At 40.4% G+C, this 14,911-nt stretch overlaps 1 protein-coding gene across 6 annotated transcripts in view; it reads left to right on the top strand.

Moving 5' to 3' along the window:
• Positions 1-14,872, top strand: part of mical2a (microtubule associated monooxygenase, calponin and LIM domain containing 2a) — a 38,550-nt gene extending 23,678 nt beyond the window's left edge. Inside the window, exons 7-22 of one of the 6 annotated variants that reach the window (XM_039610558.1) lie at positions 1,249-1,349; positions 1,854-2,111; positions 2,806-2,921; positions 3,630-3,756; positions 3,848-3,938; positions 4,674-4,821; positions 6,491-6,690; positions 7,196-7,299; positions 7,444-7,512; positions 7,597-7,731; positions 8,075-8,179; positions 9,343-9,591; positions 11,534-11,641; positions 12,575-12,755; positions 12,847-12,932; positions 13,013-14,872. In XM_039610558.1, coding sequence (XP_039466492.1) covers positions 1,249-1,349; positions 1,854-2,111; positions 2,806-2,921; positions 3,630-3,756; positions 3,848-3,938; positions 4,674-4,821; positions 6,491-6,690; positions 7,196-7,299; positions 7,444-7,512; positions 7,597-7,731; positions 8,075-8,179; positions 9,343-9,591; positions 11,534-11,641; positions 12,575-12,755; positions 12,847-12,932; positions 13,013-13,411 — 2,477 coding nt within the window. In that variant the 3' untranslated portion in view covers positions 13,412-14,872. The remainder of the gene's footprint in view (positions 1-1,248; positions 1,350-1,853; positions 2,112-2,805; positions 2,922-3,629; positions 3,757-3,847; positions 3,939-4,673; positions 4,822-6,490; positions 6,691-7,195; positions 7,300-7,443; positions 7,513-7,596; positions 7,732-8,074; positions 8,180-9,342; positions 9,592-11,533; positions 11,642-12,574; positions 12,756-12,846; positions 12,933-13,012) is intronic. The other 5 variants (XM_039610559.1, XM_039610560.1, XM_039610561.1 and 2 more) reach the window with 5 other exon arrangements.
• Positions 14,873-14,911: the final 39 nt, after the last annotated feature.

Raw genomic sequence — 14,911 nt, 5'->3', positions numbered from 1 at the left:
CAATTTTGGTTGCTCAACTCCTGATAGTGTAGGAGGAGTCTGTGGGCAAGCAAACAGACAGAAAGAGATTTAGTGTATTATAGTAAGATTACAAACTGGGTGTTACACTATGTTGTTATAGTATTCACTCACCCATCCAAATCATCCAGATCATTGAATTCAGCCACTTCCATGGTCCACAGGAAGTGGCATGGTCCACAGGTGGACCATGGAAGTCCACCTGTGACTTACACCGTCACAGGTGGATAAAATCAAGCACCTAGACATGCAGCTCAGTGAATTCCAGCGTGGTGCCATGATGGGATTTAGTAAGGAACTCATTACTAAATATGCCACAGTCAACTGTTAGTGGTATTATAACAAAGTGGAAGCGATTGAGAACAACAGCAACTCAGTTATGAACTCACAGAGTAGGGTCAACAGAGGTTACCAACTTTCTGCAGACCTACAAACTTCATGTGGGCTTCAGATGACCTTTAGAGCAGTGCGTACAGAGCTTCATGGAATGGGTTTTCATGACTGAGCAGCTGCATCCAAGCCTTACATTACCAAGCACAATGCAGTGTGGCGGATACAGTGGTGTAAAGCCTGCTGCCACTGGACAGCAGTGGAGACTAGTGTTCTCTAGAGCTGCGAATCACACTTCTCTGTCTGGTAATCAGATGGACGATTCTGGATTTGGCAGGAGAACGGTGCTTGTCGAACTCCTACAGTTTTACATTTCAAAAGCATGTTAAATATTTGGTGAAACATGCAATTAAAGAAAATGTCATCCAATTTTTGCATTTCAATTTTTTGCATTTTTTTCAACAAGGATGAGTTTTAAATATCACACATAATAATGGATCCAGTAGGATCAGCCACAATTATCTGTTAGATGAAAACCAAGCTGTTTAGATTAAACTTCTACACTCACTACAGGCCAAATGCAGAAAAAATCCGATCTAAAATCTTCAAATTTACTGAAAGTTTCAGGGATATTTTGCACAGTATTCTCAATACCTGAAGGAATATCAAGAATGTTGTGCAGCGACTGTTTTTATTATTTTCACTGTGATCATTCTGAGCCTCCAGCAATAAAAAATAAGAAGTCTGTTCATCAGAAAGAGACACTGGTGTGTGAAGAAACCATCTATTTAAACCCCTTTCAGCATACAAGAGCGAGTTCAAGCTTTCATCTCTGCGGAAAAAGCTTGTTGGTGATTTTTATGAATTGTAGCTGTAACGCAAACTTGTCATTTGTCACAGGTATTGATCTGGAGAACATTGTGTACTACAAGGACAACACACATTACTTTGTCATGACTGCCAAGAAACAAAGCCTGCTGGACAAGGGAGTCGTCATCAACGTGAGCAAAATACACCAGCTCCACAGATCTGCTGTAATCTTATTTCATGCTGTCTGTTTTTTTAGTATTATTATTATTTATCTTATATTTTAAAAATAAGGAATGTTACAGGCAATTTTCAGTTCAGGTTTCTTATTTCAAGAATTAATATCATGAACTAAATACAATAAATTTGAAATCGTCAAATATTTTGTTTATTTCTAAGACTGTGTCGTTCATGTGTTGAATTAATTGTATTGTAATTTGTTTAGCCCTAAGCGCTGGATTCAGGAGCACCATAACAGCTAACAGATGCAGACAGATGTTGGCAGAACTTGATGCTTCAGAGATTTCGATTCAGAACGATTTGACTTTATCGTCTATAAATCTGTGCTCATCAGTTTTACTTACTTTTTCTTCTCTTTATTCACTTTCTTCCTTTGATTTCTTTCATAAACTGAGAGCTTTTGTTTCGCTTTTGCACACAAATTCATTGTGGTTGTTCTGACTGCTTCGGTCCGACAGGATTACTCAGACACAGAGATGCTGCTGAGCGGTGAAAACGTCAACCAGGAAGCTCTTTTGTGCTACGCCCGAGAGGCTGCTGACTTTGGCACCAACTACCAACTTCCCACACTGGACTTTGCCATGAACCATTGCGGGCAGCCAGATGTAGCAATGTTTGACTTCACTAACATGTACGCCTCTGAGAACGCTGCTCTGGTCAGGGAGAGATTTGGACACCAGTTGCTGGTAGCACTGGTTGGCGACAGTCTGCTTGAGGTAAGACAGAAAGTATCAGAATCCAGCATTCATGGCATGGATATTCAAATTCCTCTATCCAATTGCTGTGGGCAGAAGACCGGGTAGAAAGAAGTCGTTTACAGTTTGCTCTGTCTCAAACTTGATGGTGATGTTGTCTGGAATCACTAAGGGAGCAGAATTTTTGTGCTCTGAGACAATGGTGGCGGTCCAGAAGCACACAGGGACATTTTAGGAACTATTTAGAGACATGGCAACCTGAGCTTTTTTAGGAAAGTGTGTAAGATATTCAAACTTGGATAGTCAGTGCTTTGGTATGTGACATGACAGGGTAAAACATAACAACAGAAATACTAAAGACATATCCAAAATTCCAGACAAGACCAAACTTTTCTCTAATTGAGCCACATTTTTCTCATTTCTTTGGTTTCCCATTGCTTTTATTTTTTATTGTGTAAGCAGTCTCTCTGTAAAAGGAAATCTACACTCAGAAAACATAATAACACTTCATGTTTGCTGTTTGCTTAACCATGACTTTATTTTTCCATTATTTCAACTTCTACGACCTCCCCTTCAATCCTGGAATCCAAAAAGCTTGTCTCCTTTTTTTGTATATTCCCTGATGACCAAGAGAAGAAGTATGTCAAACAGACTAAAAGCCACGGCACGATGTCTCTAACTATAACTGGCAAATTTGTTGTGTGTTGCTTTGTAGCCCTTCTGGCCAATGGGAACAGGCTGCGCCAGAGGCTTCCTGGCTGCCTTCGACACAGCCTGGATGGTAAAGAGCTGGGCGCAGGGTCAGCCGGTCCTCGAAGTGCTGGCAGAGAGGTACCCACACTTTATGTTGGGCATTAGTGAGCGCCTCCTATAAATCAGTGCTACTCAAAACACATTGTTCGCATAAGTCAGCATGTTAAACTCATTTTACGTTGTGGGCCACGAACAGCCCACTTTGGTCTTTAGTGGGCCGGACCAGTGAAACTCTTCTTTCTCTCAGTGTAAAGAAATTTAACTACACATTTAATTTTATTCAATTAATTTAATATTTTAATATAAGAAGTGCAACTTTAGCAGTACATCTCAGTTTTTCTACATGATAAAAAATGCTTTGGGCTTAATAATAATACCTTTTTTCAATTGTAAGAAAAAAATGCATTATTATTATTATTTTTTTGTGTGTGTGTAAAATTACAGAAAAAACTCTGCTAGCTCATTGCGTAGAGTTTCCTGTTATTATAATATGGAATATTTCTGCTAGTTTTTTTTTAACCAAGTGAAAAAGGTTGTTATTTAAATGTTTATCTATTACTTATTTACTTTGGTGTAGCATGACTGGTCATGCAGGAGGTCTTTATCAGGAGGAAAAGCCATAAAACGTATGAAAATACAGTTAAAAGTCTAAAATTTATATCCTCCTTCACATTTTCAAAAGCCGTCCAGTTGGCCTTCATGAAGGGGACTGATTCTTGCCCCCGGGCCTTAGGTTTGACACACTGGCATTAAAGTCATGCAGTAATGCCTCTTGTCTTCGTACAGGGAGAGCATTTACCGACTACTACCACAGACAACCCCTGAAAACATTGCCAAAAACTTTGAGCAGTACACCCTAGACCCAGCAACTCGATACCCCAACCTGAACTCTTCCTGTGTGAGGCCTCACCAGGTGAGATGGCAGCAAATCGGTCAATGGATCATTTAAATACTAATACGAATATCTCAGTTCCAACAGCTTTTTCTTTGCCTTTCTGTTTCAGGTGCGTCATTTGTACATTAGCGGACAGCTTAACCCGTGCTCTCTCGAGCGTGCCGCTACCATACGACGGCCTGTCAATCTCTCCAGACGAGGTAAGGGTTGAAGGAACTGAATGCCACTGAGTCATCTCCGGTTATTCACTAATACTATAACTAATAGGGTTTCTTCTCCTTTCAAAGGCTCCTAATGCAATCATTGTAACCTAAATCTCTCCCATTCAGTTCCTTCCCTTCTAACAGAAGTAGTAAGTCGCCAGAATTAACTTCAGTTTAGGGAATAAGTCACGATATGAGGTTTGTTTTTACATGTGGGTTCATTGAAGAGAGGAAACTTTGAAAGAACTGCCGAGCTGTGAAAGAAACAGTCAAACACACGTAGCTCCCTCTCCAATATCAACAAAACTCAATGTCATGTCCATAAAACAACCCTGCGTTTAAACATAAAAAAATAAAAAAATCAATGACAAAATTTTGAAACCTGAGGCAAAAAGTAAACATTGGTGCCAGAATTCTGTTATATTCTGTTTAGTCTGATTATTCTCGCACTACTCTGTGTGTTTGAGTAAAGCCACTTTAGTCAGTCATTCGCTCTTATGAGCAAGCACGTACTTGTTCCTACAGGTTTGTGTACAAACCCCAGAACCCACTCTAAACATCTTCTTACCACTTTATGTAACAGCACACTATTTGTCGGTTTGTCGTTGTGACATCATATCTGACATCATAACCACCGAAACTTTCTTCTGACACAGCCTGCCTTCTTTTGACTGCTTATTTTAAGAATTTGATCGTTTTTAAAAAATCGTCTTTTTTGTGCTTCTGTGGCAGACTCAGAGGTCAGACCAGCGAGGCTTCTCACATGGTGCCAGAAGCAGACGGAAGGCTACAGGAATGTGATAATCACAGACCTGACGTCTTCTTGGAAAAATGGCATCGCCCTCTGTGCCCTCATCCACAGATTCAAGCCTCAGCTGATGTACGTATCATCTGTCAGATAATATCAACCTGCAGAGCCACAAACTGATCCCAAACCGGTTGCATTAACATAGTCGTAGCATGCATGTATTCACACGACTGTTATCTGTTTTCCCGAGAAGATGAACTCCCTGAGCTCTTCAAAAACAACTAGTTGTGAGGAAATTCACGTCTTATAATGGAGTGTTAAATATGCTTGGTATGCAATGGAAGGGACTGATCTATATCCTATCTGATCTGCTCTCTACCTCCTTGAAACTTGTGCTGATAGATGGGTAAAAATACTTCATGCTGTCCCCGAACTAGCTGGGTGCTCACAGACGAGTGCAGCTGTGTAAATTTCACACATGTCAAGCCAAATTAAATAAATACTAGCTGCTCTAATACCCATAGCAATGCGTGTCCAGCAAAATTACTATTGACTTGTATTTAATTCTAAAAAAAAAACTGGCTTTTCTCTCTATCGATTCAGAGCTGTGGAGAAAAACAGCTAATCAAGAACAAAGAACAAAAGCCATACTTTCATTCTTTGCCACATTTCAGATCAGACTGCTTTTCGCAGCATGGGTTTAGTAACTGCAGATTAGTACATTTACCAATCTAATTTTATCCTCTAACCCCGTAATTAGTGCCTTCATACCTTGCCACATGCCACCACAATTTCATCTGGTTCTGTAAGTTTCCAGGAACCACTGGCATTTTCCCCCTTTCCTCTTTTCCATATGCATTTCTGTCAGCAGAGCAGACAGCAGACAGAGCAGGTTCACAGAAGAGAAAGGCAGAAAAAAGTGAGCCTGAGCGCTTAGCGAATAATGCCAGAGTTTGTGTGTGCTGCTGCTAGGTTACCGCTCTTGTCTTTACATTACTTCATTACTTCTGAAGTCGTCTGCACACTGTCCACTTATGTGACGACATAAAGATGTCGTTCCCCCCCATTTGAGGTTACTGGCTGCTATTTTCTCCTGCATCGGAGGAAAGTGGTTATTTGAGTTCAGTTTCCTGTTCTTAGATGACAGGAGTAAGCACCTATTGTGGTATTGTACTGCTGTAGCCGAGAGAGGCAGACATGCTCTTTTGCATTCCTTTGTTATAACAAGTGCTTATTTTGAGTTACTGTTAGCCTTCTGTTAGCTCAGATCAGTATTCTGGCCATTTTTCTGTAGTGTCAACAAGTTATTTTTACATATTTTCTTTTCAGGCCATTCTCTGTAAACCATAGAGATGGTTTTTTGGGAAAATCACAAAACAGTTTCTAAATTACTCAGATCAGCCTGTCTGGTACCAACAAACAGCCCACATTTAAAGTCACTTAAATCACCTTGTGTCCAAATTATGACTCCTATTTAGAACTTCATCAGGTCATCTTGACTGTGTCTAAATTTAGCCGTGTGATTGGCTGATTACCTCGATTACCAAGCAGTTAAACAGGTGTACCTAATGAAGTGGCCACTGATTGTAGGTCACTCTAATGCCCATATTTTAGAAAGAAGAGAAGTGGAACGCTTAAGTTTTTATGTGTTTGTTGAGGAGTGATTTGGGAAAATGTAAACTAGTACCAGACAAAAGCAGAACAGTCAAAAAACTCTGACAACTTGTGTTAAATTACAATAAACACACATTATATATTTATACTATTTAATACTCAGTCTGGCTGTTTTTGCCTCCATCAGAGATTTTGACTCATTAAATGAGGAGGACCACGTTGCAAACCTCCAGCTGGCGTTTGACATCAGTGAGCGGGAATTTGGGATTCGTCCATTCACATCTGCGAAGGAGCTGAGTGAAGAGGAGGAGCTGGATAAAACCAAGATGATCAACTACCTGTCCAAGTTCTACGAGCTCTTCCGTGGAACGCCTCTACCTGCATCAGGTACCCTGCTCTATTATTCTGTGTTGTTAGTTATAGCCACTGAAGCCTGGTATTCGTAATATTTCTCCTTCTGTTTTGTTTTTGTTCCTTATCTTTTACACCAAATTCCATCGGCGTTGAAGGTTTTACATTTCTTTGGATTTTCTGTGAAAAAATTTGCATGTTGTTCCATCCTGTTAATCAAGTGTAATGGTATGAGAGGAATGTGTATCTGCACCAGCACTGTGGGGTTGCACAAGTCTGAGATTCTCAACAGCATGCAGATGTCTGTCTCAACAGAAGTGCTTTTAAAATTTCTGCCTTAACTCTTTTTGAATATTTAACCCCCAACTTCTTACTTCAGCTTCACTGTTTCAGGGAAACGAACAGTAGCTCTCCTCTTTTCTCCCAAACCACTCTTACATATTCTGTGATCTGTAAGGGAATTTCACAATAATGTGACATTACTGGCTGTTCACTGTGGAAAAATGTGAAGCTGTTAATGCAGTCATGTGTTATTCTGCAGGTTCCAGAGGAGTGGATGAAAACAATGAAGATTATCCGTCGAAGGAAGTCAAAAGTAATAATAATGTGCTCAATCTTGCACTGACCAGGAAACGGGTGCCAAAGGTAACTCTACGCAGAAGTGTTCAAGTTCAGCGCACCGAGTGCAAGTTTTTCTGTTTGTGCCTTCGGTTTGCTTTATTCCCATTTGCTACTGATTCATCATGACGGTCACATATTCAGATTTTTTTCCTTGCTCTTTGTTTTCAGGAAGAGAAGAAGCCAGACGGTACAGACCCTATTTACAAAAGAAGGCGGAAGTTCTGCTATTTGGAGGAGGTTTGTTAGCATATAATTTGCAAGTGCATAGTTATTCGTTTTGCAGGTTTTTTTATGCAGTAAGTTTTGTCTGTCTCTCTTTAGGCCACTAACTTGGCCAGTAATGGCTCCACAGTACGAGACAGGCCGGATCCAAAGGAAAATAAAGTGCGCTCTATGGCTACGCAGTTGTTGGCCAAGTTTGAAAATAAACCGAACTACACCATCCGCAAAACACAGGTAGAAACTATACACCAGTATGTCACGCAATCGTATGTAGATATTAGTTTATTTCCTGAGTACTAAGTACTGTATGTACTACATTTATCTAAACATCAGGTCAGAAATGGTAAAATCGCCACAGAATTTGTCTTTTTATTTCATGGATCATAAATATGATTTAAATTTCCCCAGTTATGAGCTGGAGTTCAGACAGTGGTTTGTGGTTTTAATCTGACAAAACTTTCCTTTTTGCTAATGCCTCAAAATCTTCTCTTGTCTGATTTTGCTGCTGGTATTTAATCTACTCATACGTTTCTGTTTCTGTTCTTTTTACTAACTCTAACCCTCTGCAAAATCACAGTCAGATTTGGAGGAGTCCTCAGTCCTCCGTACTCTCGACCTCACTGACGGTCTGCGCGTTAAACTCAGACCTCCGGTCCCACCCAAACCTTCTCCTGTGACACAGGTAGTCCAGAACTGCACAAATTAGACAAACCAAATGCATCTGAAAAAGTGTTTAAAACCTATAAAAGTACAACACGTCCAATATATGTACTTCATGTAGTGGACTTTGGTAACAGACGCCACTATTGTATAACGCTCTAGCAGAATTCCTCTAAAATAGAGGATTTTTGGGATCTTTAAAAGGCCATACTGGTGTTTTGCTTTCTTTGGGTCTGACTGACACGGTCCCTAATTTTACTCCAGAAACCAGCTAAATGCCTTCATGCTTGACTGCAATCACATGTTGCACACACACCCTCAGTCAAGATGGCACAAAACTGAAATCTCAAAATTTAAAATACACAGTTAAACATCTGTTTGTTCAAGCTTTATTTAATTTTCAGATTTGATATTTATTTATTTATTCAGAAAGAATCACACATTATATGAATATAAGAGCCACGCCTGTATTACAGATAGTGACTGAACAGGCTCAGGCTCAGGCTGTTTGTGGACAAACAAGAACTCTTTGATAGAAAAACTTAAAAATTTAAAGTCACTGAACATTTTTTGGAATTTCACATACATTTACTTACATTCCAAGATGGCTGCTTATTATGTTTTCCGAATAGTCGTAGCTGATTAGATAAAAAACATTCAGCCACTGCTGAAGTCAAAGCATTGCATTCATTAGCTGAGCTGTTGGAAAACCAGCAAAAAGCAAAAGTCAGCAATGTCATAAATTCTTTCATTCACACTGAGTCTTCGGTTGCTGACTTGCAGTCTCAGATGTCAGGCTGGTTTTCCGATTCTTGACCATCCCCCAAATAAATCTTCTTTAAAAACAGGTTCTTCTTACACATGCATTACCACGAGATGGTTACATAACTCTGGGAAAACATAAAGCAAACAGGCCCAGTGATATATTACCTATGCGGGCTGATTTTCATACTGTGCTAGCATGACTAATGTCTGCCAAGGGGGCAGGAAATCATTGTGAAAACTTGTGCTGTGCTTTAAAATGGCTGATTATTTTTAGTTAATGGGTTGAAACATGGAAAACCACCCGTATGGCTCTTTACATTATCTGATCTCTTTGAGTGGATGCAGAAAAAAACAAAGGATTCGGTGTTTGTTTGCTTAGTGACGAGTTATAAGAGCTCACATGTTCATTGTCCCTTTCAGTTTGAAGTCAGTATCAGAAAAGCAGCGCAACAGTTAGTCCGCCTGCCTCCAAAGACTCAGACCCAGCTTCAGCCCCCACATCCATTTTCTGTAGTGAAGCTCAGACATGTCGATCTAGCGCATGCTGAGACGAAGCCTCAGCTGGAGGGTGCAGACCCCCCTGTTCCTCCTCCCTCCTGCCAGTCAGCAGTCCATTTCATGACAAGAGTCCTCCATCGGCTCAAGGAGGTGGACGAACACATCTCCGAGGTGAACAGTGCCTCTTCTTTTATTTCTTTAACTCCTGTTTTCTGTCTGTTTTTTCATTCTGTCCTCTTTCTAAATCACTGTGATTGTTGCGTTTCCCAAAAAAGGAGTGAATGTTGATTATATACCATGTCCTGATTACACATTTAGGCTCATGTAATATGCAGTCTGATGGTGAAGTCAGCCCCTTTATTATCCAGCCTGACAAAAATTTGCAAGAGTAGTCTTACAGACCTGGCACAAACTGAAACAGACACACACATACACACTGATTATTCGCAAAACTGCAGTCACAAGCTGCAAATCAGTTTCCTGCACCGAATCCATTCAGCACGACAAAAGTATCAGTGACATATCAATCCAGTATCAAATAATTTAGTGTAGAAATTAAAGTGCAAAGGAATATTTTAGTTTTGAATGCACTTTCCTTAAAGTACGGGAAGAAAAATAATGCACGTGCTTATTAAAGATAACTTTGAGCTATTTCAAGTGCTGGCAGAAAGAAATAATAGACTGGTAAATTATTATAATCTGAGTGAAGTGTCCTTTTTGTAGATGTTGCTTAGTTTTAAATTGGGAGCACTTTTTTCCTTTGCTAATTTAGCTTATCTATATTTAGCGTTGTTGGAAGTTTTTCGCCTTTAATTTAGTCTTTTTTATGATCCCTTACAAAAGTTTTGAAATCTATAATTTTTAGAGGGGAGCTAACAGACTGTTGCTAACTAGCTATCAAATTACTACCACTCTCATATCTGTCCATGACTGGAGTCAGAAGATCGCTAACTTAGCTTAGCATAGACAGTTAGCGCACAGGTAAAAACATATAATTTAGTTTGTTTTTTTGTTGGACGGCTAACAGACACAATCTCTCAGATTTATTTCTTTAGCAAGAGTCAGGAAGATATTAGACCTTACAGCTGTTCTGTGGGAGGTTTCTTCCTGTTAAAAGAGAGGTTTTTGTTCCCACTGTTGCAAAGTGCTTGCTCATAGAGGGGTTGCTTGATTGTTGGGATTTTCTCCAATAATGTGAGATTCTCGAGGCGACTGATGTGAATTGGCGCGATATAAATAAATAAACCGGATATGAATTCACGAGATGTTTCTTCCTCAATTCACTGATTATGCTAACCTAAGCTAACCCCCTTCTGGCTCCAGCTCTAGACTGACATGAATGGTCCACTGACGCCACTCTGATTTTGAGATAGCAAAAACAATGACGCTATTTCAACACATAAACTCTGACTAATGTCAAGAGAATCAGCGACAGAAACTGTGTGACGTTTTCCTTATTTACGTGTAGCATACCACAGGGGATCGTTTGTTTCAGGTGCCTTTTCTCGTTTTGATTGGTTTAAGTGTCGCCTCTTGTTCAGACATCATACAGACTTTATACTATGGAACTGACTGATTAGAGACTGCTTAATGTCCAATCTGACTGCTTTGGACATTTGTATTTTTAAATATAGGTCAGCCGCTATGTGAAAATGTTCCTTTAAGCTGCTGGCTTCAGATATTTTACCCACACCTGTGTTATTAATGTTGAGATAAATTACATCATTATTTTAATCTAATCTGAAAATGAGTAATTGTCCTTTTCATTCATGTGCTTGACTTTGGCTGAACTCATGTACTAGTCTCTCATTTCTCTGCCAGGACTTTGTGACTATCCCGGTTTTCTGTTCCCGTACAGTTTGAGTAATTACATCAACTCAGGTGTGAAATTAATATAATAGGGCGGCTTTTCAAACAGCGACTTCTTTGTTCTCCTCTTGACAATAGACACTTAGCTGTCGAATCGTGCTTCTCATTGAAAAGACGATAGAAAGGTCTTTCATCACTTACGTGCGCAGTGCTTATTAAGCATTTATTAGTCTACCTAATTTTGCCTGCGCACACAGAAAGAGTTGGTGGATGAACTGATGACTTTTCTTTTGCCATCCTGCAGAAAAAAGCTCAGACACAACAGGTTAGAGAGTTTCATGCAAAGAGTATAAAGGAAAAAGCCGTCCACCTTAGCGGGTTGTTCTCAGGAAACAGCTCTGATGTACTTAAGGTGAATATCTCCAGCTTGATGTGTGATCCCGCACTATCCTGTGTGTCTCTGTGCTCCCTCACGATGTCCTCATTTGCACGTGTTTTAGGACACAGTTGTGGCATGTTTGCAGTGCTCTCCATCGTTCATTAGTTTTCTAGTGTGTTTATTCTTTGTTTCAATAGAGAAAAAGAAGTACCTTAACCTCAGATTTCTATTATTGTCATGTGCTTTGCATGAGAGCTTTGCTTGAACTGCTGTTTCTGCCCTTTGCTTTTAATTACTGGCAGTCCTCAGAGGACAGAAGTGTGTTCTCTTGTGGTTTCACTCTAAGGGTTTCTCTGCTCCACCCTTCCCCAAAAAGCTGTCTCCAACTTAAAAAGCCATTTCACCCCCCCAAAATGTCCAATTTATGTGTTTTACTCCTGGCCTGTAGTGTTAATATGGTGTGCACCATTTATAGTCGGAAGTTGGAAGTCCAGTTTAGAAAGTCAGAGCAGCCCCAACTTTACAATCCAAATTAGGATAAGTGAACATAAACAACAGAAAAACTAAAACTGGTCATCTGCACAGTCACTGTTGTGTATTGACGCTACCTTTTCCGACTTTTCTACTGAAATGCACTCAGCTCGGGAGTGGCAAAAACTTGCAAAATACACCAAACAAATCCAAATGGAAAAGGAGTGCTGCAGGCCAGAGAGAAAAATATGTAAATTGGATGCCGTTAACAGCCAGATATTATAGCAAGAGTTACACTAGTAGAGTATAAAGGAAAAACTCCTGGTAGGTAATTATAATCAAGTATTTGTTTTTACAACCAGTGAGTACACATGAGTAATAAGACGTAAGTACATAAGTGCGGGATCATTGAAAAGGAAGCTTAGACTCAGCCTCAGTGTCTCAGCTATAGTGACAGATCTGAAATTCACTTGTATGATTTTGCTGTTTTCCCAGGGCGGCTCAGTACGAAGGGCGTTTCCCCCGTCGGGTGACAAATGTCACTCGTGTCAGAAGCGTGTTTATATGGTGGAGAGGATCTGCACCGAGGGGCTTTACTTCCACAGGGAGTGTTTCCGCTGTTCGACCTGCAGCTCTGTTCTTCGACAGGGAGCGCATGCTTTCCACTCTGAAGAGGGTATGTTTCTCCAAACGGCGTAGCCACATATTAACTACATGGCACAAAATAACTGAAATGGCTCATCGTGACCTTCACTTTGATCTTACAGGGAAACTCTACTGCAAACTGCATTTTGATCAGCGGAACAATGGCACGAGCATACGGAGGACTTTCTCTCTACCCTCAGTGAGACCTGTGCGTATTTATCCACCCTTCTCTGACAATGATGGATGCAAGGTGTCTAACTTCTCTTCCCATCACCTCTTCTCTCTTAGAATCGTGATAGCATTCAGGAGCGACGTCCTGCTGATGAAGATATCACCCCCTCCAGCAGTCCGGCAGACCTGCAGAGTGAACCCGCAGCAGGTACCTTCAGCTCGTTCATGAGGAAACAGCTGAGCTGGCCTCTGAGTGTGACCCGTGCTGTGTGCAACGCCCCCCGGTATCTGTCCCAGCGCGCGTGTCATGCAGCACGGGCCTTCGCCGGCCACCTGAGAGACAACGCACAGGACTATACGTTGCTGTATGAGCTACTGAGCATGAGCTTGCCCCTGCTGTTTGTTTTACAAGAAGTACTGCTGCAGATGTACACAGAGGCTGTGCCTGATGGGCCGAGCTCTTTAGAGCCTTTACTGCTGTGGCTGCAGGAACATATCAGGCAGAGGATAATCTAGACTTTCAGCTGCAAAAATTTAACCCTCAACATTAAACCAGAGGCAGAGGAGTTCATTAGTTGCAGCGTCCTCAGCCTGTTATCATTTTGTACATGTGCACAAGCACCTTCCTGATGTTTACTTACTTTTTATGATGACACTGTAGGTAGATGTGTGGGTGTGCTGGGTGTGCACCAGCCAAAGAAGACACACTGTAGGCTACTTATGCAAATTTTTTTGGTTTACTTTCAGCAGTTTACTTTGGGGCAGTTTGTCATCCAAAGAAAACTGCATCAAATAATTTTGCAGTGGGTTTGATGAGTGAACTGTTATAATATATTGGACACAGGTTAAAGAGTAAATAGGCAAGTAAATCAAACAAGCCACGATCAGAACATTGGAGCCTTTAGGCTAACTTTTTACAAACTGCCTTGTGAAACTGGCCCTGCAGTTAACTGGGATTATGACTGACTAACTTGATGCACTTTAACTTTGAGAACTGCCATATCAATGTAGCAGCAGACATTTGTCACATTTGACAAAAGCCTGTTCTCATATTAACAGTGACTGCAAGGCAGGCTTTCATTTGACTATGCATATGTACTAAAGACATTTTAATATGTATGCAGGCATGTCTTTTAACAGTCATGAAAGCAGTTTTTTTTATTATCATTTTATAAAACAAACTCTCTGTTTACTCTCAACAACTTTTTTTTTTTTTTTGATAACACCAAAGGATATTTGACACTATGGACTGTCCTAAATACTTTTAGGTATTTAGTTCAACTTTGCTGCCATCTGCTGTTCACTCAGAACAAATATATAGAATTGTGGTCAATTTATAGCCGTGTGTGGCTCCTTCACAGCCACACACGGCAATTAAATTTAAAATAACCGAACAGGTTAATATTTGGTCTAACTGAGAAAAACAGGAAACGCAGGGTCAGCAGCACAGGGTGGCCCCACCGGAACGGAGAGATTTTCCGTTTTGCTGTAGACAATAGAAGCGGTGAGCACGCTGTGATGCGTTTGAATGTGCTTGCCGCTCTTGCCGTAATCTGAAAGCACGATGGTGGACAATCAACTGTAAACCTCTCTGACTAGAAGCCACATAGTTGCTTCCTATTTAGACAATCTATTGATGCTCACGAAGCACTTTAGAGTATTTTTTAAGGATTTGAAAAGCGTCTGGCATTATTGTAAGCATTTGATGACACTATGTTTGTGTTTTGTTCTCTGCTGCCTTATAATTTGTGTTAAATTACAGAATCGTGTGATCTTATTTTCCGTGCTGTGCAGGTGGAAAACATGTTTTGTTTTGTTTTTTAATACCAAAGAACAGTTTTCAAGCAAACTAACTGGACTTGCTTCTGTTTAGCAAGTTGACAGTCATGCAAACTGTAACGTGCACAACGGTGCCAGCATTAACTCTGAATGTCAGTATTGTGCATCGATTTCATAAACGTTTTCTATCTTTGTGCACTGAGCTGTGTTTATTTGCCTTCATGTTGTCGTTTTTTT

Source organism: Oreochromis aureus, linkage group 1 (genome assembly GCF_013358895.1).
Source record: "Oreochromis aureus strain Israel breed Guangdong linkage group 1, ZZ_aureus, whole genome shotgun sequence".
Taxonomy (NCBI): Eukaryota; Metazoa; Chordata; class Actinopteri; order Cichliformes; family Cichlidae; genus Oreochromis; species Oreochromis aureus.
The sequence above is the reverse complement of the archived record's forward strand: the minus strand, read 5'-3'. Positions and strand labels throughout refer to the sequence as shown.